General features: G+C 39.9%; 1 protein-coding gene and 1 pseudogene across 1 annotated transcript; one reads left to right on the top strand and one right to left on the bottom strand.

The window, feature by feature from the left end:
• Window positions 1-5,619: 5,619 nt before the first annotated feature.
• LOC123393997 lies at window positions 5,620-10,788 on the bottom strand (annotated as a pseudogene).
• A 7,269-nt stretch (window positions 10,789-18,057) lies between these two features.
• Window positions 18,058-20,336, top strand: LOC123393998 (C2 domain-containing protein 2-like; the record flags this gene model as incomplete). The annotated part of the gene is made up of 1 exon (XM_045087401.1): window positions 18,058-20,336. A coding segment is annotated over one exon (2,208 nt), but the record flags the coding sequence as incomplete, so codon positions are not given.
• Between the last annotated feature and the right edge of the window lie 4,143 nt (window positions 20,337-24,479).

Genomic DNA, 24,479 nt, shown 5'->3' on the forward strand with positions numbered 1-24,479 from the left:
AATTTGGGATTTCTTCTGATTTGGTTAAAGCATATTTTCCTGGGGTTGTTGCCACCCTTTTAGTATTTTACTTGCTCCTTCATATACTCTTATCTGGAAAAATGACAAAACGGAAAAATTGACCACACAAAAAAAGAACAAGAGGCAGTACTGAAGGCTAAGGACCTAATCAATACAGACATTGGTAATATGTCAGATCTAGAGTTCAGAATGACAATTCTCAAGGTTCTAGCCGGGCTCAAAAAAGGCATGGAAGATATTAGAGAAACCCTCTTGGGAGATATAAAAGCCCTTTCTGGAGAAATAAAAGAACTAAAATCTAACCAAGTTGAAATCAAAAAAGCTATTAATGAGGTGCAATAAAAAATGGAGGCTCTCACTGCTAGGGTAAATGAGGCAGAAGAAAGATTTAGTGATCTAGAAGACCAAATGACAGAGAATAAAGAAGCTGAGCAAAAGAGGGACAAACAGCTACTGGACCACGAGGGGAGAATTCGAGAGATAAGTGACACCATAAGACGAAACAACATTAGAATAATTGGGATTCCAGAAGAAGAAGAAAGAGAGAGGGGAGCAGAAGGTATACTCTAGAGAATTATTGGGGAGAATTTCCCCAATATGGCAAAGGGAACGAGCATCAAAATTCAGGAGGTTCAGAGAATGCCCCTCAAAATCAATAAGAATAGGCCCACACCCCGTCACCTAATAGTAAAATTTACAAGTCTCAGTGACAAAGAGAAAATCCTGAAAGCAGCCCGGGAAAAGAAGTCTGTAACATACAATGGTAAAAATATTAGATTGGCAGCTGACTTATCCACAGAGACCTGACAGGCCAGAAAGAACTGGCATGATATTTTCAGAGAACTAAACGAGAAAAACATGCAGCCAAGAATACTATATCGAGCTAGCCTATCATTGAAAATAGAAGGAGAGATTAAAAGCTTCCAGGACAAACAAAAACGGAAAGAATTTGCAAACACCAAACCAGCTCTACAGGAAATCTTGAAAGGGGTCCTCTAAGCAAAGAGAGAGCCTACAAGTGGTAGATCAGAAAGGAACAGAGACCATATACAGTAACAGTCACCTTATAGGCAATACAATGGCACTAAATTCATATCTCTCAATAGTTACCCTGAATGTTAATGGGCTAAATGCAACAATTAAAAGACACAGGGTATCAGAATGGATAAAAAACAAAACCCATCTATATGTTGCCTCCAAGAAACTCATTTTAAGGCTGAAGACACCTCCGGATTTAAAGTGAGGGGGTGGAAAAGAATTTACCATGCTAATGGACATCAGAAGAAAGCAGGAGTGGCAATCCTTATATCAGATCAATTAGATTTTAAGCCAAAGACTATAATAAGAGATGAGGAAGGACACTATATCATACTCAAAGGGTCTGTCCAACAAGAAGATCTAACAATTTTAAATATCTATGCCCCCAACGTGGGAGCAGCCAACTATATAAACCAATTAATAACAAAATCAAAGAAACACATCAACAATAATACAATAATAGTAGGGGATTTAACACTCCCCTCACTGAAATGGACAGATCATGCAAGCAAAAGATCAGCAAGGAAATAAAGGCCTTAAACGACACACTGGACCAGATGGACATCACAGATAGATTCAGAACATTTCATCCCAAAGCAACAGAATACACATTCTTCTCTAGTGCACATGGAACATTCTCCAGAATAGATCACATCCTTGGTCCTAAATCAGGACTCAACCAGTATCAAAAGATTGGGATCATTCCCTGCATATTTTCAGACCACAATGCTCTAAAGCTAGAACTCAACCACAAGAGGACGTTTGGAAATAACCCAAATACATGGAGACTAAACAGCATCCTTCTAAAGAATTAATGGGTCAACCAGGAAATTAAGGAAGAATTGAAAAAAATCATGCAAACAAATGATAATGAAAATACAATGGTTCAAAATCTGGGGACACAACAAAGGCAGTCCTGAGAGGAAAATATATAGCGGTACAAGCCTTTCTCAAGAAACAAGAAAGGTCTCAGGTACACAACCTAACCCTACACCTAAAGGAGCTGGAGAAAGAACAAGAAAGAAACCCTAAGCCCAGCAGGAGAAGAGAAATCATAAAGCTCAGAGCAGAAATCAATGAAATAGAAACCAAAAACAAACAACAACAACAACAAAAAAAAACAATAGAACAAATCAACGAAACTAGGAGCTGGTTCTTTGAAAGAATTAATAAAATTGATAAACCCCTGGCCCGACGTATCAAAAAGAAAAGAGCAAGGACCCAAATAAGTAAAATCATGAATGAAAGAGGAGAGATCACAACTAACACCAAAGAAATACAAACTATTATAAGAACATACTATGAACAACTCTACGCCAACAAATTTGACAATCTGGAAGAAATGGATGCATTCCTAGAAACATATAAACTACCACAACTGAACCAAGAAGAAATAGAAAGCCTGAACAGACCCATAACCAGTAAGGAGATTGAAACAGTCATTAAAAATCTCCAAACAAACAAAAGCCCAGGGCCAGACGGCTTCCCGGGGGAATTCTACCAAACATTTAAAGAAGAACTAATTCCTATTCTCCTGAAACTCTTCCAAAGAATAGAAATGGAAGGAAAACTTCCAAACTCATTTTATGAGGGCAGCATCACCTTGATCCCAAAACCAGACAAGGATTCCATCAAAAAAGAGAGCTATAGACCAATATCCTTGATGAACACAGATGCAAAAATTCTCACCAAAATACTAGCCAATAGGATTCAACAGTACATTAAAAGGATTATTCACCACGACCAAGTGGGATTTATTCCAGGGCTGCAAGGTTGGTTCAAAATCCGCAAATCAGTCAATGTGATACAACACATCAATAAAAGAAACAAGAACCATATGATACTCTCAATAGATGCTGAAAAAGCATTTGACAAAGTACAGCATCCCTTCCTGATCAAAACTCTTCAAAGTGTAGGGATAGAGGGCACATACCTCAATATCATCAAAGCCATCTATGAAAACCCCACCGCAAATATCATTCTCAATGGAGAAAAACTGAAAGCTTTTCCGCTAAGGTCAGGAAAACAGCAGGGATGTCCATTATCACCACTGCTATTCAACATAGTACTAGAGGTCCTAGCCTCAGCAATCATATAACAAAAGGAAATTAAAGGCATCCAAATGGGCAAAGAAGAAGTCAAATTATCACTCTTTGCAGATGATATGATACTATATGTGGAAAACCCAAAAGACTCCACTCCAAAACTGCTAGAACTTATACAGGAATTCAGTAAAGTGTCAGGATATAAAATCAATGCACAGAAATCAGTTGCATTTCTCTACAGAAACAACAAGACAGAAGAAAGAGAAATTAAGGAGTCAATCCCATTTACAATTGCACCCAAAACCATAAGATACCTAGGAATAAACCTAACCAAAGAGACACAGAATCTATACTCAGAAAACTATAAAGTACTCATGAAAGAAATTGAGGGAGACAAAGAAATGGAAAAATGTTCCATGCTCCTGGATTGGAAGAATAAATATTGTGAAAATGTCTATGCTACCTAAAGCAATCTACACATTTAATGCAATTCCTATCAAAGTACCATCCATCTTTTTCAAAGAAATGGAACAAATAATTCTAAAATTTATATGGAACCAGAAAAGATCTCGAATAGCCAAAGGGATATTGAAAAAGAATCCCAAAGTTGGTGGCATCACGATTCCGGACTTCTATTACAAAGCTGTCATCATCAAGACAGCATGGTACTGGCACAAAAACAGACACATAGATCAATGGAACAGAATAGAGAGCCCAGAAATAGACCCTCAACTCTATCGTCAACTCATCTTTGACAAAGCAGGAAAGAATGTCCAATGGAAAAAAGACAGCCTCTTCAATAAATGGTGTTGGGAAAATTGGACAGCCACATGCAGAAAAATGATTTGGACCATTTCCTTACACCACACACGAAAATAGACTCAAAATGGATGAAGGACCTCAATGTGCGAAAGGAATCCATCAAAATCCTTGTGGAGAACGCAGGCAGCAACCTCTTCGACCTCAGCCGCAGCAACATCTTCCTAGGAACATCGCCTGTACCATGTAAGACTATGCTAAGGTTTTTATATCTTTAAGTTTCATATACATTTGAACCTAAAACATATACTAGCTAAGCATCATTTTCCTTAATAACAATGTAAGTGTGCCATCTAGTGGAAAGAGTACCTACCGCCCTCGCAAGCATAACATTTCAGAAAAGGATTAAGAGCAAAGAAAGAGTATTTCCAATGCTCTAATACTAGAAGAGATAATTTACTCAAGATAACATAAACAGTAAAAAAAGGAATGAAGATTCAGGCAATGGAGAGAGAATTCCTCTTCTGAAACACCTTCTAAACCTTTCCAACATATAAACTTTTCATAAACTTAAAGACTTTAAAGCTTTTACCTCCTTGAGTTAATCAAAACCTGGCCCTCCTGGGGACACTCTGAATCCCTCGACTGACAGCTACTGATTCCCTCCTATCCCAGATCTTTCAGAGTAAAGGGATGAGACCATTGCTCCCCTCACCACTGACAGACGATTACTTTACCATCCTCTTCTATAAAGCATGATTCCTTTGAAGTTTTCACCATCTGACTTCAACATCCTTCATTTGGCCATCTACAACCCTAATTCCAGTTCTCGTTCACTAGACTTTCTGCCATGTAGCTCAGTCTTTTCCATTCCAAGACCTGCCTTCATGTACATCCAAATGGAATGCACATATCCAACCTCTGCACTAAGCACCAGACCCACGTATCCCTCCCCACGTGAAATCTTCACTAAGACACCTCAAATTCAGGAGCTAAGCTGGTTAAGTGTCTGCCTTCAGCTCAGGTCATGATCCCAGAGTCCAGAGATCGTGCCCCACATCAGGCTCCCTGCTCAACAGGGATATCTGCTTCTCCCTCTGCCCCTCACACACCCCACTTTATGCTCACACTCTCTCGCTCTCTCTCAAATAAACAAGTAAAACCTTAAAAAAAGTAAACACTTCAAATTCAATATGTATAAAACTCAGCTTATAATCTACACACTTCCCCACCTTAGGTCATCATCAGTGGTTTCTCAGTCAACGGCACACAACTAGATGGCTGCACCAGGCAGAAATTGAGAACACAGCTTTGTTACTTAATTTAGGCAGCTAAATATCAGAAAGGCATTCGATTCCGCTAGATCAGCATCTCTTGAATGCTTTCACTTTTCTCAATTTCCCCTCTCACTGCCCTAATCCAAGCATATGCTCTGCCTTAAGGAGATTCCACAGAACCTACTCTCTCATCTCCCTGAATCGACGCTCAAGTACTCTGTACTGGACCCTGCAATCAAAAAGGCTTTTGTTTTCAAAGACCTTTATGCTTCATTCTCAGTGTATGTACACAGTAAGGCACAAAGCAACTAATATTTGTGGAATAAAATATGTGTCAGAGTGAAAAACTAATAAAGATTCAAATAATCAAATATCCTCCCTATTCTAGCAACACTATGGTTTTACAGATGAAGTAGAATATTTAAAATTACTGATATTGACAGTTGCTAGCCTATGGCCAGAAGAAAATAAAGATTCAGTCTATGACCAGAGGCTCCCAACTACATACTGAAATCATGGCTTCAATGGTGCACTCATTCTCTTGATTATATATAGTGACAGCTCTACACAGGGGATAACCATTATCTTCTGGTAGCACCTAACTATTTAGGCACATTAATGACTAGACAGATGAATAAGCACAGAAAAAAGGAATTATTACCCTTAGAAGGATTCTAATTTCTTGTTCAATAGCAGATTGAGTTTCTGGACTCAGTTTCCCAGTATCACTGTAGGTCATAACTCCAAGCTAAAACAAATGAAAAGAATGAAATTGAACAGAAACACCCGAAACCACTAATACATGTAAACAGAGGAAGTACTATCCTATACTTAAGGAAACCTCATCAAGGGCAAGGAAGAAATTCAGTATAGAAATTTCATCATTCTTCTGAAAGCGTAAGACTAAAAAGTATGAACAAGAGAGAAACTTTAAGATCCCAAGTATGGTTCTGAGTACCTTCTTAGAAAACCTTTGCCACTATTCTAAATCCAGAAATCCACAATGTAGTTACTAGAAGTGCTGTGTGAAGCCACAGTGATAACGTAGGAGAGTGAAATACGTGGGAAGGGCAAAGTAAGCAAGCTCAGCAAACAGAAGTTTTAGGTCATATGAACAGAAACAGGATATCTTATCATTTGCTTAACTCATGACATACTACTATTGTCCAAGCAGCCAGAATGGAAAGTGAATACTATACTTTAGCACAAAAAAAAAAAAAAAAAAAAAAAGTTTAGTTTAGAATGAGCTGTGACAAGTCTACTCGGAATGAGAGGGGGAAAGTAAATGTTACCAGTTTATAACAAGACCCCTCTCTCCTAAGGTGCCTGGGGTAGCTCAGTGGGTTAAGAGACTCACTTCAGCTCCAGTCATGGTGCCAGAGTCCTAGGATCAAGTCCTGCACTGGGCTCCCTGCTCAGCTGGGAGTCTGCTTCTCCCTCTGACCATACCCCCTCTCATGCTCGCTCTCTCCAATAAAAAAAATAAATAAATAAAGTCTCAAGAATAAAAAAAGAACCCTGTCTCATAAGGAGACACATGGCAAATCATTTGATACATGAGGGTGGGGTAGAATTAGCTATTCCCTTTTTGCTCATTCCAAATTTTGGTAACCATCCGCTTTGCAATTTTGGCTGCATTATCAAAATCACTGGAAGCACCTAAAATTTAAAAATATACATAGACTCAATATTTTCAAATATTTTTATATCAGCAAGCACAATCTGAACTAAAGCCATTCTTTACAGCCAACCTGTTGTGATATGTGATAGTCAGTTCCAAATATAAGCTCCTCAGCCCCCCTTCTTCCCATACTAACATCCATCTGCACAAGCAGCTGAGCTCTAGTTTCATTCTGTCTGTCATTCTCAGGCAAGAGGGACACCTGGACAATTGGAAACAAAGAAAAACTTCAGACACAGTTGGAAATATTTACATTAATGATTAGAATTATCATCTGGCTCTTGCTATAGCACTTAATGTCATGATGCTGACAGTTCAAAGACATTTAGTAGAGTTGGTCTCAGGAGACTAAGGACAAAACTGGCATTATACAAAGGAAGAAAAATTCCTTATATAGCAAAAGTTTATTTTACATGTCATAACTCTATAACCCTGCAACAGGATAATGCTGCAATAGGATGGACTTGTACCCAGGTGCCGAAAAAGGCTTAAAATGTCTATCGTTAGAAAGATAAGAAAATCAAACTTGTACTCAGTGAGAAAAATCCTAGAAAGACTATGGAACCACTAACCTAGTTTCTTTGCGGAGGGAAAAAAGCAGTGACATATTTAAGAATGATACTTTGTTGTCATTCCAGACTTAAATTTCATTATGTAGATATATAATATTTGAATTATTAGTATTCTTTATTAGCAGATAAGTTTCATGAGTATCTCTGATCTCACAATGGTTCAGAAGGTTACAGAAGAAAGTTATCAGCAAACTTAGAACTTAGTTGAATTTTCTTTTAAATTATTTTCCTCAACAGTTTCCTACAGCTTTTAGAGAGTGTTATTTTAAGGAAAAAAGAGAAAAAATGATACATGTCCAGGTGTTGGCCCTCTTGGCATGATTGTAGCTTTGTTGATAGGCATTGCGTCCTGAGTGTAATATGCAATTATAGCATGACCGGATTCATGATATGCTGTGATGGTTTTGTTTTTATTGTCAATCTCCATGCTTCTACGTTCATGCCCTAAGGATAAAAATTTAATTGAATGAAATTATTCCATTAGGAAGGTATATTTAGATGAATGAAACCCACTTGCCTTTAAGTAATTCTTAGAGTGACATGACTTAATATCATTAATAAATTATTTTAAACCAAAATAAGTTGCCAACTGACAATCAAATTTGTAAGAGCTGTCCTCTTCCTCCTTACTATCAACCAGGGAAGTTTAATCCTATTTCCAGAAAATAAATTTAAACAGGAAATGTCGCAACGAAATTGTTCTGAAGTTCATTCAAGATTTAAAATCAAATACTTAAAATTAGAAAAAAATTTTCTTTTATCAGTACAATTATTCTTTTATCAGCTATACCAGACAAGAGTAAACACATGGGCATCCCCTTCCCCCAAACTGTATAATCATATAAACTGTATTTGTTCTGTAAGAGGCCCAGTTGTGTGGCTACTTCAGAGTAAATATTTTCATGCTCCTATAACTTTCTTTCTTATAACATTTTTCTCAAAAAGAATTTATTCTCTAACATAATGAACAGTGTAAGACAGGGAAGATGAAAAAGAGAAAAAAAAACCTACCCATTGGAATTTTATCTTTGGAAAACTCTAGTTCCTTCATGGTAACCATTTCTTTTCCATCAAGAGCTGCCTTTAATGCAGACTGGTTCACAAGATTCTCCAACTCTGCCCAGAAAAGCCAACAGTACCTCGAGCTACAATTTCTAGATCCACAGCTACGTAGATAAACACAATATTAAAATTCCAAAACTACTCTTCACAAATGACTCGTATTCCAAAAGAAAAAAGAAAATAACTATCCTGAACTAGAACTTAAAATATTTATATCACTGTAACTACAAAATAAACTTACTTTTTCTAAAGGAAAACCAAAATTGCCATTAAATAGATCATTAAAATCCCATTGGGACACATCACAAAAGTTCTTAAATTTAGATAACTTTGTGAAAAATAAAGAAATGCAGAGTTGCCAGACATGATTTATAAATCTCTAAATTATGACCTACACTGTTACTAGCCTAAGCATAACTGAAATCATTCAGAAAACATTTTGTTTTCTGAATTTCATCTTGAAATACTTTATGCTTAAGTATTTAGTATTATATGTACCTTTATAAAAGCTACCCCTATATAAAAAAATATATAAATAAAAAATAAATAAAAGCTACCCCTATTAAAGGAAACATACCAGGCTTTTTAAAAAAGATTTTATTTACTTTTATTTGAGAGAGAGAGAGCATGAGAGGGGAGAATGTCAGAGGGAGAAGCTCCCTCATGGAGATAGGAGCCCGATGTGGGACTCAATCCTGGGACGCCAGGATCGTGACCTGAGCTGAAGGCAGTCACTTAACCTACAGAGCCACCCAGGTGCCCCAACATATCAGGTTTTATAAATTGATTCATCTGTCCTTGAAAATACTAGAGCTTAATTTAATAGCTGCATTTATTACTCAAGTGGGCCCATAATATTTTCCTATGTTTTGTTTTACAGTTTGCTTCTTTTCAGTCCAAAGTGATGACATTTTATGTGCTTTTTCTATTATTTAATATTTTACATTCATCTAAAACCACTTATATTTATCTTCCACAATTATCGAAATACTCTCAAGAAAACATTCCTTTTTTAAAAAAGAAATTTTTTGAAAATTGCTAAATTTTGTCATTCCCATTTACAATTGCACCCAAACCCATAAGATACCTATAAATAAACCCAACCAAAGAGGCAAAGAATCTGTACTCAGAAAACAATAAGTACTCATGAAAGAAATTGAGGAAAACCAAAGAAATGGAAAAATATTCTATGCTCATGGATTGGAAGAACAAATATTGTGAAAATGTCTATGCTACCTCAAGCAATCTACACATTTAATGCAATCCCTATCAAAATCCCATCCATTTTTTCTAAGAAATAGAACAAATAATCCTAAAATTTATATGGAATCAGAAAAGACCTCGAATAGCCAAAGGGATATTGAAAAAGAAAGCCAAAGTTGGTGGCATCACGATTCCAGACTTCAAGCTCTCTTACAAAGCTGTCATCATCAAGACAGTATGGTACTGACACAAAAACAGACACATAGATCAATGGAACAGAATAGAGAGCCCAGAAATAGACCCTCAACTCTATCGTCAACTAATCTTCAACAAAGCAGGAAAGAATGTCCACTGGAAAAAAGACAGCCTCTTCGACAAACGGTGTTCGGGTTTTGGACAGTCACATGCAGAAAAATGAAATTGGACTATTTCCTTACACCACATATGAAAATAGACTCAAAATGGATGAAGGACTTCAATGTGAGAAAAGAATCCACCAAATCCTTGAGGAGAACACAGGCAGCAACCTCTTTGACCTCAGCCACAGCAACTTCTTCCTAGGCACATTGCCAAAGGCAAGGGAAGCAAGGGCAAAAATGAACTATTGGGATATCATCAAGATCAAAAGCTTTTGCACAGAAAGTGAAACAATCAACAAAACCAAAAAGACATCTGGCAGAATGGGAGAAAATATTCGCAAACAACATATCAGACAAAGGGCTAGTATCCAAAATTTATAAAGGGCTCAGCAAACTCAACACCCAAAGGACAAATAATCCAATCAAGAAATGGGCAGAGGACATGAACAGACATTTCTGCAAAGAGACATCCAGATGGCCAACAAACACATGAAAAAATGCTCCACATCACTTGGCATCAGGGAAATACAAATCAAAACCACAATGAGATACCACCTCACACCAGTCAGAATGGCTAAAATTAGCAAGTCAGGAAATGACAGATGCTGGTGAGGATGTGGAGAAAGGAACCCTCCTACACTGTTGGTGGGAATGCAAGCTGGTGCAATCACTCTGAAAAACAGCATGGAGGCTCCTTAAAAAGCAGAAAATAGAGCTACCGTATGACCCAGTGATGGCACCACTGGGTATATACCCTAAAGTTATAAACATGGTGCTCCAAAGGGACACGTGCACCCGAATGTTTATAGCAGCAATGTCCACAATAGCCAAACTATGGAAAGAACCTAGATGTCCATCAACAGATGAATGGATAAAGAAGATGTGGCATGCATGCATATATATATATATATATATATATATATATATATTATGCATCCAACAAAAGAAATGAAATCTTGCCATTTGTGATGATGTGGATGGAACTAGAGGGTATTATGCTTGGCGAAATAAGTCAATGCGAGAAGGACAACTATCATAGATCTCCCTGATATGAGGAAGTGGAGATGCAATGTGGGGGGTTTGGGGGATAGGAACAGAATAAATGAAACAAGATGAGATCAGGAGGGAGACAAACCATAAAAGACTCAATCTCACAAAATAGGCTGAGCATTGCTGTGGGTGGGGGGTCGGGAGAGGATGAGGGGGTTATGGACATTAGGGAGGGTACGTGCTATGGTGAGTGCTGTGGAATGTGTAAACCTGACGATTCACATACCTGTACCCCTGGGGATAAAAATACATTATATGTTTATTTAAAAATTTAAAAATAAATAAATAAGTAAATTATAGATTTTTTAACTAAAATTACTAAACTTAATTTTTTTATTTTTAATTGTTTATTTTATATTTAATCATTTAATTCATTTATAGTTATAATAATTTACTTATATTTAATTATTTTTATTTATTATTTATTTAATCTGTTAAACTCTTTTTCTAATTTATTTTTAAAATTTCTTTTCAATGTTTCAAGATTCATTGTTTATGCACCACACCCCATGCTCCATGCTATACATGCCCTCCATAATCAGCGCTCACCCAACCTCCCACTTCCTCCCCTCCAAAATCTTCAGTTTGTTTCTCAGAGTCCACAGGCTCTCATGGTTCGTCTCCCCCTCCAGTTTCCCCCAACTCCCTTCCCTCCATCTCCCCATGTCCTCCGTGTTACTCCTTATGCTCCACAAATAAGCAAAATCTTATGATAGTTGACTCTCTCTGTTTGACTTATTTCACTTAGCATCATCTCTACCAGTCCCATCCATGTTGATACAAAAGTTGGGTATTCATCCTTTCTGATGGAGGCATAATACTCCATAGTGTATATGGATCACATCTTCTTTATCCATTTGTCCATTGAAGGGCATCTTGGATCTTTCCACAGTTTGGTGACTGTGGCCATTGCTGCTATGAACATTGCGGTACAGATGGCCCTTCTTTTCACTACATCTGTATCTTTGGGGTAAATGCCCAGTAGTACAATTACATAGTCATCGGGAAGCTCTATTTTTAATTTCTTAAGGAATCTCCATACTGTTCTCCAAAGTGGCTGCACCAACTTGCATTCCCACCAATAGTGTAAGAGGTTTCTCCTTTCTCCACATCTCCTCCAACACAAGTTGTTTACTGTCTTGTTAATTTTGGCCATTCTAACTGGTGTAAGGTGTATCTCAATGTGGTTTTGATTAGAATTTCTGTGATGGCTAGTGATGATGAACATTTTCTCATGTGTCTGTTAGCCATTTGTATGTCTTCTTTGGAGAAGTGTCTGTTCATGTCTTCTGCCTTTTTTTGACCTGATTGTCTGTTTTGTGTGTATTGAGTTTGAGTTTGAGTTTATAGATCTTGGATATCAGCCCTTAGGCTGTACTGTTGTTTTTGAATATATTATCCTGTTCCATGGGTTGCCTCCTACTTTTGTTGACTGTTTCCTTTGCTGCGACAAAGCTTTTGATTTTGATTAAGTCCTCAAAATTCTTTTTTGCTTTTGTTTCCTTTCCCTTTGGAGACATATCTGAAAGAAGTTGCTGTGGCCGATGTTGAAGGAATTACTTTAACATGTTCTGATTTAGGATATTGATAGAGTCCTTCCTCATGCTAAGACCTTTCATTCAGTTTGAGTTTATATTTGTGTATGGCATAAGAGAGTCATCAAGTTTCATTCTTCTGTACATAGATGTCCAGTTTTCCCAGCACGATTTATTGAAGAGACTGTCTTTTTTTCCACTAAACATTTTTTCCTGCTTTGTTGAAGATTATCGACCATGGAGTTGTGGGTCCATATCTGACACTCTGAAGACAAGATGAAAAGATAAGGACAATCAGAAGCTGGATGGAGTTTTTTTTTCCACTTGTTATCTGTTTTATAATTGTTTATATTTTCTTTATTACTTTTTAAATCACAGATATTACATGTTTTCAGTGACAAGTATAACCATAGGGGGACATATAAAAAAACTTAAGATTCTGAACAAACACTTGGATAGCCATGGCTTTGATTTCTATATGTACATATATCATCTATAGCTTTACAGAGCTGTAGATAATACATAATGTAGGATATGTAATATATATAGATGATATATAGATATATAGATATATAGATGATAGATAGATAGATAGATTATGGTATTTTTGTAAGAATTGGATCATACTATATCCATTAATTTGAACTTTGCTTTTAAATTTTTACTAAGACTATAGATCTTCCTTTAGTTCACTATACATACATATATTTAATACTTCTGCCAATTTTGTTTTTTAATTTAAATTCAATTAGCCAACATACCAATATAACATTAGCTTCAGATGTAGACTTCAATCATTCATCAGCTGTGTATAACACCCAGTGCTCATTACATCAAGTGTCTGCCTTAATCCCCATCCCCCAACCACCTCCCTTCCAGAAACCCTAGGTTTGTTTCCTATAGTTAAGATTCTCTCATGGTTTTTAAATTAGTATTATTTTATCTACTGACACTATGAAATTGTAAGTGCCTAATGCTTAAAAATGTGTTTGTTAGAACAAAAATACTTTTGCTTTAAGACACATGAAAAAATGTTCATCATCACTAGCCGTCAGGGAGATTCAAATTAAAAACACATTGAGATACCACCTTACACCAGTTAGAAGGGCCAAAATTAACAAGACAGGAAACAACATGTGTTGGGAGGATGTGGAGAAAGGGGAACCCTCTTACACTGTTGGCGGGAATGCAAGTTGGTGCAGCCACATTGGAGAACAGTGTGGAGATTCCTTAAGAAATTAAAAATAGAGCTTCCCTATGACCCTGCAATTGCATGACTGGGTATTTACCACAAACATACAGATGTAGTGAAAAGAAAGGCCATCTGTACCCCAGTGCTCATAGCAGTATTGGCCACAGTTGCCAAACTGTGGAAAGAAGCAAGATACCCTTCAATGGACGAATGGATAAACATGTGGTCCATATACACTATGGAGTACTATGCCTCCATCAGAAAGGATGAATACCCAACTTTTGTATCAACATGGATGTGACTGGAAGAGATTATGCTGAGTGAAATAAGTCAAGTAGAGAGAGTCGATTATCATATGGTTTCACTTATTTGTGGAGCATAAAAAATAACACAGGGGACATGGAAGATGGAGAGGAGAAGGGAGTTGAGGGAAATTGGAGGGGGAGATGAACCATGAGAGACTATGGACTCTGAAAAACCATCTGACGGTTTTGAAGGGGTGGTGGGTGGGAAGTTGGGCCAGACTGGTGGTGGGTATCATGTAGGGCATGTATTGCATAGAGCACTGGGTGTGGTGCCTAAACAATGAACTCTAGTACACTGAAAAGTAATTAAAAAAAAAAACAAATAAATAATAAAAGTTCTAGTATCATTTGATAGATATTTTCATGTTTGGAAGAGTAAATATGATTAAATGTTGCAAGTTAATGCCTCTCATATCCATTAACATTAAATATTTGAGGATTATTATCATGGATGGAGTTTTTTTTCTTCTTTCAATTCCAGGACAGCCAACATACAGTGCTATGTTAGTTTCAGGTGTACAGTACAGTGATTCGACAATTCCACACGTCACCCACTGCTCATCACAAGTGTGCTCCTTAATCCCCATCACCTATTCCAGCCTAGACTGGCATTCAGAGAACTCCTTGTAAAACATGGCTCAAGTATCAGGTTCAATAACCAGAAGGCAGAACAAAGGTTGATAGAGATAGATAGCAGGCAATCCACATAAACAAAAACATGCAAGCGAGTCGCTCTAGGAACAATAATTCTACAGCAGTCTATTATGAAAGCTACACTGTGATAGCTTCCTATCACAACTGCTTTAAGTATAGAATGTTAAACCACAGACTTAGGCAAAGATTACAGAAAACTATTAGATCAAATTAAAATATGAATAACTTCACTGATAAAATTTAAAAATTTAAAACTGCTACAAATTTTATTTTAAAAATGCTCTCCACCACCCCCAGACTTTTGTGATATAAAGTTGTCAGAAGATTCTTTTAACAACTTTACTGAAATTTAATTCACACATCACAGGATTCAAAGTAGATAATCCAGTGGTTTTTAATATAGTCAGATTTGTGCAATTACCAACAATCTAACTTAAGAATATTTTTATTCCCCCACTCCAAAAGAAATCCCATAGCCACCAACAGTCACTCTTCATTCTTTCCTCCTCCTGGCAGCCACTTATCTACTCTCTGTTGCCCCCGATTTGCTGATTCTGTACATTTCACATAAACAGATCATATGTGATGTTTGGTGATGGGCTTCCTTCTCTTTTAAACTTCATCCACGTTTCAGTATGTATCAGTACTTGTAAAAAACGGTCTTTTAATACATACTTATCAAATGCTTCTGGGAAGCTTGTGGCTCCTATTATAACTCCTATTATAACTCCTTCACTGGGTTTGTACTTTCCTTCTTTCAAAGAAGGAAAGTAACATTTCACTGAAAATTAAAACAATACACATATAGAAATGCTCTACACGAAACTATCATTAAATTTAGTAACAGTAAATAAAAGGGACTGATCCTTTTTATACCCAAAGTGATAAGACATCCCTATTATTTTTTAAAAGAACAAATATTACTAGGCCAGTACTCAATAAAACTGCTAACAATAAATCACAAAGTCATCTATGATTACATGCCTTCACAATATTTGTTCTACTTAGGAAGACATGACCTGACAGAAAAGGCTAGGGAACCTAATTTGTGAAAAATTATCCTCAAGCTTACCAATTCAAATTATTTGCTCCTAGACTTCCTGTTTGTTTCCAAAAGGTCATACGTGGTTTTAAGAAGTCTTTCCTTCTAGGATGCCCGGGTGGCTCAGTGGGTTAAAGCCTCTGCTTTCAGCTCAGGTCATGGTCTCAGGGTCCTGGGATCAAGCCCCGCATCAGGTTCTCTCTGCTCAGCAGGGAGCCTGCTCCCCCCCAACCCCGCCTGCCTCTCTACTTGTGATCTCTCTCTGTCAAATAAATAAATAAAATCTTAAAAAAAAGAAGTCTTTCCTTCTTCCAAAGCAACCCCACTTCTTGCTCTTTATATTATAAAAACTGATGCAAACTTTTAATCTACCACACTAAAAGCGAGTCACGAATTTTGTAGGAACCAGCAAACACTCTTTATGTCTCCAAACAGACTAGTATTCTCAATGGGAATCATCACTTTCCTGACATGATACAATCAATGAAAAAAGGTATAGAGTCACCAATTAAAGGTTGATACCTCAGTCACCCCACTAGTAATGGAAAGAACACAATACAGAGAATGCAGCTTGTCTTGACTTCATACACAGAGACTACTCTGTTGCCTACATTTTTTCCCCTTTCTTCCTATTTTTTTAAGATTTCATTTTAAAGTAATCTCTATACCCCACATGGGGCTCAAATGTACAACTCCGAGAGGAAGAGCTGCATGCTCCACTGACTTAGCCAGATGCCCCACGATTTCTCTAATATTCCCAAATATATTACCATATCCCAAAGAGAGATGAAGATTCAATTACCCATTCATTTCAGCAAGAAGCTGATTTATAGTCTTCCTTGAATATGGATGCATTGGAGACTCAATTCGCTTCCCACCGACAGAATCTAATTCATCAATAAATATAACACAGGGAGCATTTGCTTTTGCTTCCCCTAGGAAAAGAGAAAATATACAAATAAGCTTAATGAAATCAACGTTTTTTGAACAAAATCATGTAAGTATTAAAAACCTGTAAAACTGTCAAAGGCAACAAAAGATATTCATTAAGGAGAAAGTCCATAAAAATGAGTTCTCTTTCTTTTCTTTAAAACTAATTTAAGAACGATAGCCTCATGGAAAAAACTGTATCATACAAAATGATGTATAATAAAAACAACCAAGTATTCATTCTTCTGACTGTACAAGCCACAGTCAGATCTGAGGCTAACTATTCCTTAATTACATACTACTGAATTAATGAATAAGATAAAAAGGACAACAACAGAAAATCCAGCTTTTCAACAGGCCCCAAGCTCACCTAACACTTCTAGCTCTCTATTTGGGAAAGTAGAGTTCTGTTTTAGGTCACACAGTAAATTACCTAAAACCAAAACCCCACAATGGCGAGGTCAGCTGTCAATCATAATCGAATAACAAATAGGTAAGAATCCCTCTTCCCCTAAAATTAACAAAATTACGTATTGCATGAAAGGTACATTAAAACGTACTAAATAAATTTCTGATACGGCTGGCTCCCACACTCACAAACATTTCATCAAATTCTGATCCAGAAGAATAATAAAAAGGACCATCAGCTTCTCCAGCCACAGCTCGAGCAAGAAGCATCTTTCCTGTCCCTGGTGGTCCAACTAAAAGTATTCCTAAAAGAGAAAACCAATACACTAATTCAACTTAAAAAATAAAAATAAAACTTGATGTCAACCTATGAAACAAATAGTTATTAATTAATGCATACATAGTTTTGAGGTTGAAAGCACATGACTATTATTTTGAAGCAAAGTATGTCTCTAGTAATGATTCTCTTCAGGAACTTCTTTAAAACTAATTTCCCTCTACCATTTAAGTCTTGAGAGAATGGAACATAATAAACTTATCTGTCATTAAACAAGTAAGATAAAATTCACATAAACACAGATTAAAAGATTAAGCAACCAAATGTGACACATGAACCCTTGACTTAATGTTCTTCCATAAAACACATATTTCAGGCGCGGAGGAGGAAGCGCGCCGGCCGCGGCCCGGGACCTGCCCAGACGCGCTAGTCGGGATCGCCGAGAGCAGCGTCCCCATTTTCCAGGCGTGCGGGGCCGGGGCGCAGTCCCGGGCCGCGGCCGTCGTGCGCCGGCCGGCATTTCCCCTCCAGCTCGCCCCGCGCGGCCGCCCGGCCTCCGGGCCCGCGCGGCCAGCCGCCGACCCAGCTCCGCCGCGCCCTCCTCCACGCCCCCCGCGAGCCCGGCCGGCCGCGCGCTCCTGTCCTGAGCTCGCCGCCCGCGGGCTCTGCGCCCCCGGCCGGGGGGTGCCCTGGCAAGTTGGGGCGAGGCGCGCCGGGTATGCGCCATCACCATGTCCCGCCTGAGCTCGTGGCTCGGGGAGGTCCAGTGGCTGGTCTTGGTGTCGCTCTTCGTCGTGGCCCTGGGCACAGTGGGCCTGTACCTGGCACAGTGGGCGCTGGCCAGGGCGCGACCCCGGCCCCCGCGGCGTGCTGCCGAGCCTGGAGAGGGCCCGTGCCCGGAGTGCGCCGCGCTGCTCGCCTGGATCCTGACGCTGAACAGCTGGAGGAGCCAGTGGCAGGCCGCCTGGGTGACCGCCCTGAATGATGAGGCCAAACGGAAAGGGGGCCCGCTGCTCCTGTCCTTCGAGGAGGACCCGCTCCAGCAGCCCCTGGAGCTCGCAGTGCAGGGCGTCTGCAGCCTGGCCAGGTCCGCCCAGGAGAAGGTCGTGTCTTGTCACGTGGTGGGCGAGGCCATTCAGTTCCTGGTCCGCGCGGGGTCCCCGTCCCCCGAAGACACAGGGCCCCCGCTGTACTGTGCACGGCTCTCTCCGTTTCATGTGCAGCGGGAGCTCCACATGAGAGAGAAGACGGAGGACCACCCGATCCGGTGGTCCTACGTCAGCACTCTGGACGCGGCCGTTACGGTGCAGCCCAGGGCAGTGGCGCAGGACCGGGAGACAGAGACCAAGGCCGTGTGTGAAGCTCTCAAGGACATCTTGAAGCACCTGGTTGGGGCTGCGTCTCCGTCGGTGCTTCTGAGCACGAAGCCCGTGGACACGAGGGACGTTCAGAATCTACAGCGCATTTCATCCTCCCCTCAGGAGTCCTGTCCGCCCAAGCCTCCAAGGGCTCATGAGCTAAGATTACTGGTGAAGAACATCCGGGCTTCGCTGCTAAGTGCTCCTGGGGCTTCAGGCAACATGCACCCACAGTGTGTAGTTCGGCTGAATGAGCCCGTTCAGAAGTTCAGCGCCCTCGCGACAAACCCCGCCGACCTCACCTGGGAAGAAGAATTCATCTTTGAGCTGAACGCCAAGTCGAAGGAGTTGCACCTGCAGGTGTCGGCGGCTGAGCGAGCCTCGGAAGCCATATTGGCGATGACGACTATTCCTTTGGATTTATTCAAGAAGCAGCCATCGGGGCCCCAGAGCTTCACGCTGACCGGCGGCTCCTGCGGCGGCTCGGTGCTGGGTTCGGTCACCGCGGAGTTTTCTTACCTAGAACCCGGTGAAGTGAAACACAAGACCCCGCCACCTACTCCTGCCACAAAGGTCGAAAAAGACCGCATGGTGATGCCCTGTGGGACCGTAGTCACCACCGTCACCGCCGTGAAGACCAAGCCTCGCTTTGACACGGGGCGAGCGTCCCCGCTGAGCTGCGAGTCTCCCCTGAAGACGCCTGTCCAGGTGAAGGTCATTGAGAAGGACATCTCTGTTCAAGCCATCTTCTGCCACGGGGCTCCCGTCAGTAAGACCTTCTCTTCTTCGGACGCAGAGCTGCTGGTGCTGAACGGCTCGGACCCCATGGCTGAAGTGGCCATCCGCCAGCTCAGCGACTCCTCGAAGCTGAAGGTCAAGTCCCCGCGGAAGAAGAGCACCATCATCATATCAGGGATCTCCAAGACCTCACTCTCTCAGGACAATGCCGCCGCCCTAATGCTGGACTACTCGGCCTCCATGGACAGTGCCCACCAGGAGGACACCCCGACCCTCGTGGGGGCAGCCGCTGCCTCCGCCCCGCTGCAGGAAGAGGCCTCCGCCCCAGCCCCGCCGGCCCCGGAGCCCCAGGAGGGCGAGCTAGACTCCTGGGACTTGGACAAGGAGTCCCAGACCTCGGCGTGGGGCAGCCAGGCCCCGCTGGACCCCGACGGGGACGAGCTGTCGGAGAGCTCCCTGAGTGTCTCAGAGCCGGGCACTGCCAAGAAGCATAAAGGAGGGATTTTAAGAAAAGGCGCAAAGCTGTTCTTCTGCCAGCGACAGCAACAGAAATACCCCGGCATGAGCCAGTCGCACAATGACCTCGTGTTCCTGCAGCAGCCAGAGGGGGCCCGGAGGAAGGGGGTGACACTCTCCAGGATCCAGAACAAGAAGCTGCTCTCCAGACACAGAAGCAAGAGTGCCATGAACGGGCCTCCGGCGGACCCCGCGGCCGGCCCCCTGTCTCACCAGGACGCAGGGAGATGCGGGCCCCCCTAACCACCCGCCAGGACATCTGCACACTGTCAGATGGCCGCCTGGTCTGGCTGGGGTAAAGGGGAACGGAACCCGAGTTCCCAGCCAGGAGGCTTCCCCCAGAGACACCTGACAAAGTCCGATTTGTCCCCAGATGCCCAGGGAGACCCAAAGCTCTGCTCCCACCCAAGAGCGGAAGTTAAACGCGAGAAGATTTACGTTAGGAACTAAAGAACGTCCTGTGATGGACGGAGATGGGGCAGCTGCGGGGGACTCGGTCTTACCCCCGCTGCTGCGCTCGGACACCTTGGGTCCGCACCTGGACCACATCCCAAAGAGGAGGTGTCCCCCTGTGCTGTCACTGGGAATAGAATGGATGAGTCACCTGTCCTCGAGGGTGGCTGGGCATCACGGTGCGGCCGGCCCTGAGTATGGAGAGGTGGGACCGAGGCAGCATTTGGGGTCCGCAGGGAAATTACGGTGGTGATGAGGACACTGTGACAAAGGAAGAGGACAGTTGCCTTTGGGATTAGCCATAGAGCCTGAAACCATATGCAAACACTAAATTCTGCACACCTTAAAAAAAAAAAAAAAAAACACATATTTCAGAATCTCTGATGAAAATTTGATGTGGATATCTGAGGAAATTTTGAAAGAATTCCGGAGTACAAGATATTAAGGAAATAGTATTCAATTTTATTTGGTAGGATAAATTATTCTCTTCAGGATAATGTCTTTAGTCTTCGGTGACACATAACAAAGTATGGAGAGGTAAAGAAGTTCACTTCTGCAGCTTTGTAACTTTTCCTATGTTCGAAAATTTTCATAACAGCAGTACTTTTTCATAAGTTGGAATAACAGATTTCTCTGGTTTCCACAACTTTTCATTTTTCATTTAAAAAGGTAAAAAAACCCTTTATTAATTAATGCTATATTTTACATAAAAAACTATCTTTAAAGGAAAGTTGTTGAAAAATACCCCTAAGATGCCATGTTATTGTCATTCTTAACTGGTTTAAATGGTAGAATGTATTTTTGTAACTGAGAATTTTCCCATAATTTTGTAAAAGATCTCTTGTGATTAGAAAGAAAACTGTTTAACTATTCTATGACTTTAAACTTTAAACTTTCTGATGTTATAGTACTGATTCTAATAAATGAATCCTAAATTTTCAGAGATTCATACCAACACTTTTATACACTGCTGAACACTGTCAGTAGAGATAGTGGGCAGTGTAGAAACAAACCTTAAATATGAGTGCCCCATTTAACTTACCAATTCTGTTTCTAGAATTAGAATCCAGAATAATCAATCAATAAATGAGTAAATCTATAATTTATTCTAAAGAGATAAATAAGGATGTAGGCAAAGCCTTGAGATAATAAGATGACCTTCACAAGTGCTGATTTTACTAATTTAGTTAAAAATGTCTGAGTATCGTTCACACACAGTTACATTAGTTTCAGGTGTACAACATAGTGATTTAACAAGTTTAAACATTATGCTGCTCACAAGTGTAGCTACCCTCTGTCACCATACAACACTATCACAGTATCACTGACTGTATTTCCTATGCCTTTTACTCCTCTAACTCACTCATTTGACAACTGAAAGCATGTTTCTCTCTTTCCTCTTCAGACCTTTTGCCCAGCCCTCACACTGCTAATTTTAATCACAAAACACTGGAAACCATAAAAGCTTAATGTAAGTGATTACAGCATAGCATGATCATTTGGTCCAGGGACACCACAAAGTTATTACAATCTTGGACCCAATTCTAGCATATGGTATTCCGTCACACAAAGAAACAATTCTCCAACACCAGTCGGGCACCCTAACATTCCAGTCAATTCGGATGCTACCCACCTGGAGATAGCATCAAACACCGTAAGTTAAGGACTTCATCCCAAAAGACAGCAGAATATATACTAACTTGTGGAAAGTTCTGGCCCTCTTATCACATGGTTGATTCTCTCGGCAACCAGCTGCTAACCTTAGGTGTGTCCTAAAAGTTGACTCATTAACAAAAGACAAATCTATTCCTGTCATCACTGTAAAACTACAAGAAATGGGACTAAGACATATATATTTCTTTTTATTAAAGTTTTTTAAAAATTTATTTGACGGAAATCACAAGTAGGCAGAGAGGCAGGCAGAGAGAGAGGAGGAAGCAGGCTCCCTGCTGAGCAGAAAACCCCATGCCAGGCTCAATCCCAGGACCCTGGGATCATGACCTGAGCTGAAGGCAGAGGCTTTAACCCACTGAGCCACCCAGCAACCCCTAAATATATATTTCTAATTATAAATCACAACAGTCATTAAAAGAGAATACATCAAAGACAAATGAGACTATTTCACAAATTAGTATGTTTTAAGGTCATGAAAGATCCACACCCACTCCCATAATAATGGAGTGAGGAGGGAAGCCTGGGTGGCTGAATCAGTTAAACATGAGACTTCAGCTCATCTCATGATAGGGTTGTGAGAGTGATCCCAGCCTGGGGCTCTACACTCAGTGCACAGTTTGCTTCAGAGTCTCTCCCTCTGCCCTCCCCGTGACCGGCTCCTGTACTTGCACATGTGCTCACTCACTCTCTCTCAAATAAATAAATAAGTAAATAAATGAATAGGCTAAACAACTTTTTCAGATTGAAGAAAAATCAAGGGGTGCCTGGGTGGCTCAGGCAGTTAGGCAGCAACTCTTGATTCTAGTTCAGGTCATGATCTGCCTGATTGAAGATTCTCATTCTCTCTCCCTCTGCTCCTCCCCACTGCCTGATCTCCCTTTCTCTCCCTCTTTCTCTAAAATAATTTTAAAAAAAAGATTAAAGAAAAATCTAAATGTGTAAACCTGGATTGAGTCTTAAACATGGATTTGGGGTGGGGGTTGGGAGGACCTCACTACAAAAGGTATTAATAAGAGAAATGCAGAAATTTGAATATAACTAAATTTCATAATTAGTTCTGGAACCGTGTGAAATTTCCTGACTTTAATAACTATACTGGTGTTATATAATAGAATATTCTTATACTTTAGGATATACATAACAACGTATTTGGGTTAAAAGAGTATGATATCTATGATTTACACTTAAACAGTTTAAAAAATACATTTATGTAAAGCAAGTAAGCAAATGGGGCAAAGTGCTAAAAAAACTACTGAGTTTGGTTAAGAGTACAGAGGGTTCTCTGCACTATGTTCACAATTTAAAATCTTAAATTGTAATAAAATTCAAAATCCCCTTCGTCCCAAAAAAAGGTTATAAATGGTATGTTCAGAATGAAGACTTATTTGTAAAATATCCATTAAGAACTAAACCTTAAGCTTTTAAATCAGTAAAAATTAAATCAGCAATGGATTTTTTTTTTTTTAATGTCAAGTCATAGTAAAGGGAAGGTGCCTTACCTTTTGGAAGTTTACCTCCAAGCACAGTAAATTTTTGTGGATTTGTCAAGAATTCAAAAGACATCATTAAAAATGTTAGCTATGAACTTAAATTAAAAGCACATTTATGAGTGTACTTTTATGTGTTTATTTTAAATTACACTGGTTTAATAATACATTTGCAGCCAATTTGCAACCCTGTATTAGACAACTTTAAAGAGTTCTCAGTGGGGAAAAAAAGAGTTCAAGTACATTGGTCAGGGTTAAAAAGAAACTACCTGATAAGAAGTATACCAAAACAGGAAACATCTCTGGGATGAAGGGCATTATGAAAATCTAGAAATAAACTCATGACTCTCTCAGATTCCTAGATCGTTTTCTAGGACTTTCTCTAGGAAGTATATAATTGTCCCAGAGTAAATGAGTGTTTTTTTGTTAGGCTTAGGATGGTCTTTGAAATTTACTGATGAAATTATTAAGACTTAATAAAATGTTTGTAAAGTTAACAGTCGTAAGAAAAGCTCTGTCCACCCCTAAGGAGAAATGCATACATATGTTCACCAAGAAACATAAGAGATATTCACAAGAGCACTCTTTAGGCCAAAACTAGAAACAACCCAATGTCTACCTAATGGAGAACACAAACTATTGTGATTCATAGAATAATCTGCAATGGGGATGAATGAAGTAAAACTTCATGTAAAAACATGGATGGATCTCATAAACATCATGTTGAATGAAAGAAGTCATATACGCTACATGTATTATGTTTATGTAAAGGTCAAATGCAGGCCAATTAATATATGTTATGAGACAGAACAATGAGATGCTTGAAGTAGGAAGAAAGGGACA

Source organism: Mustela putorius, unplaced genomic scaffold (assembly GCF_011764305.1).
Source record: "Mustela putorius furo isolate JIRA1106 unplaced genomic scaffold, ASM1176430v1.1 tig00001130_pilon_pilon_pilon, whole genome shotgun sequence".
NCBI classification, from domain to species: Eukaryota; Metazoa; Chordata; class Mammalia; order Carnivora; family Mustelidae; genus Mustela; species Mustela putorius.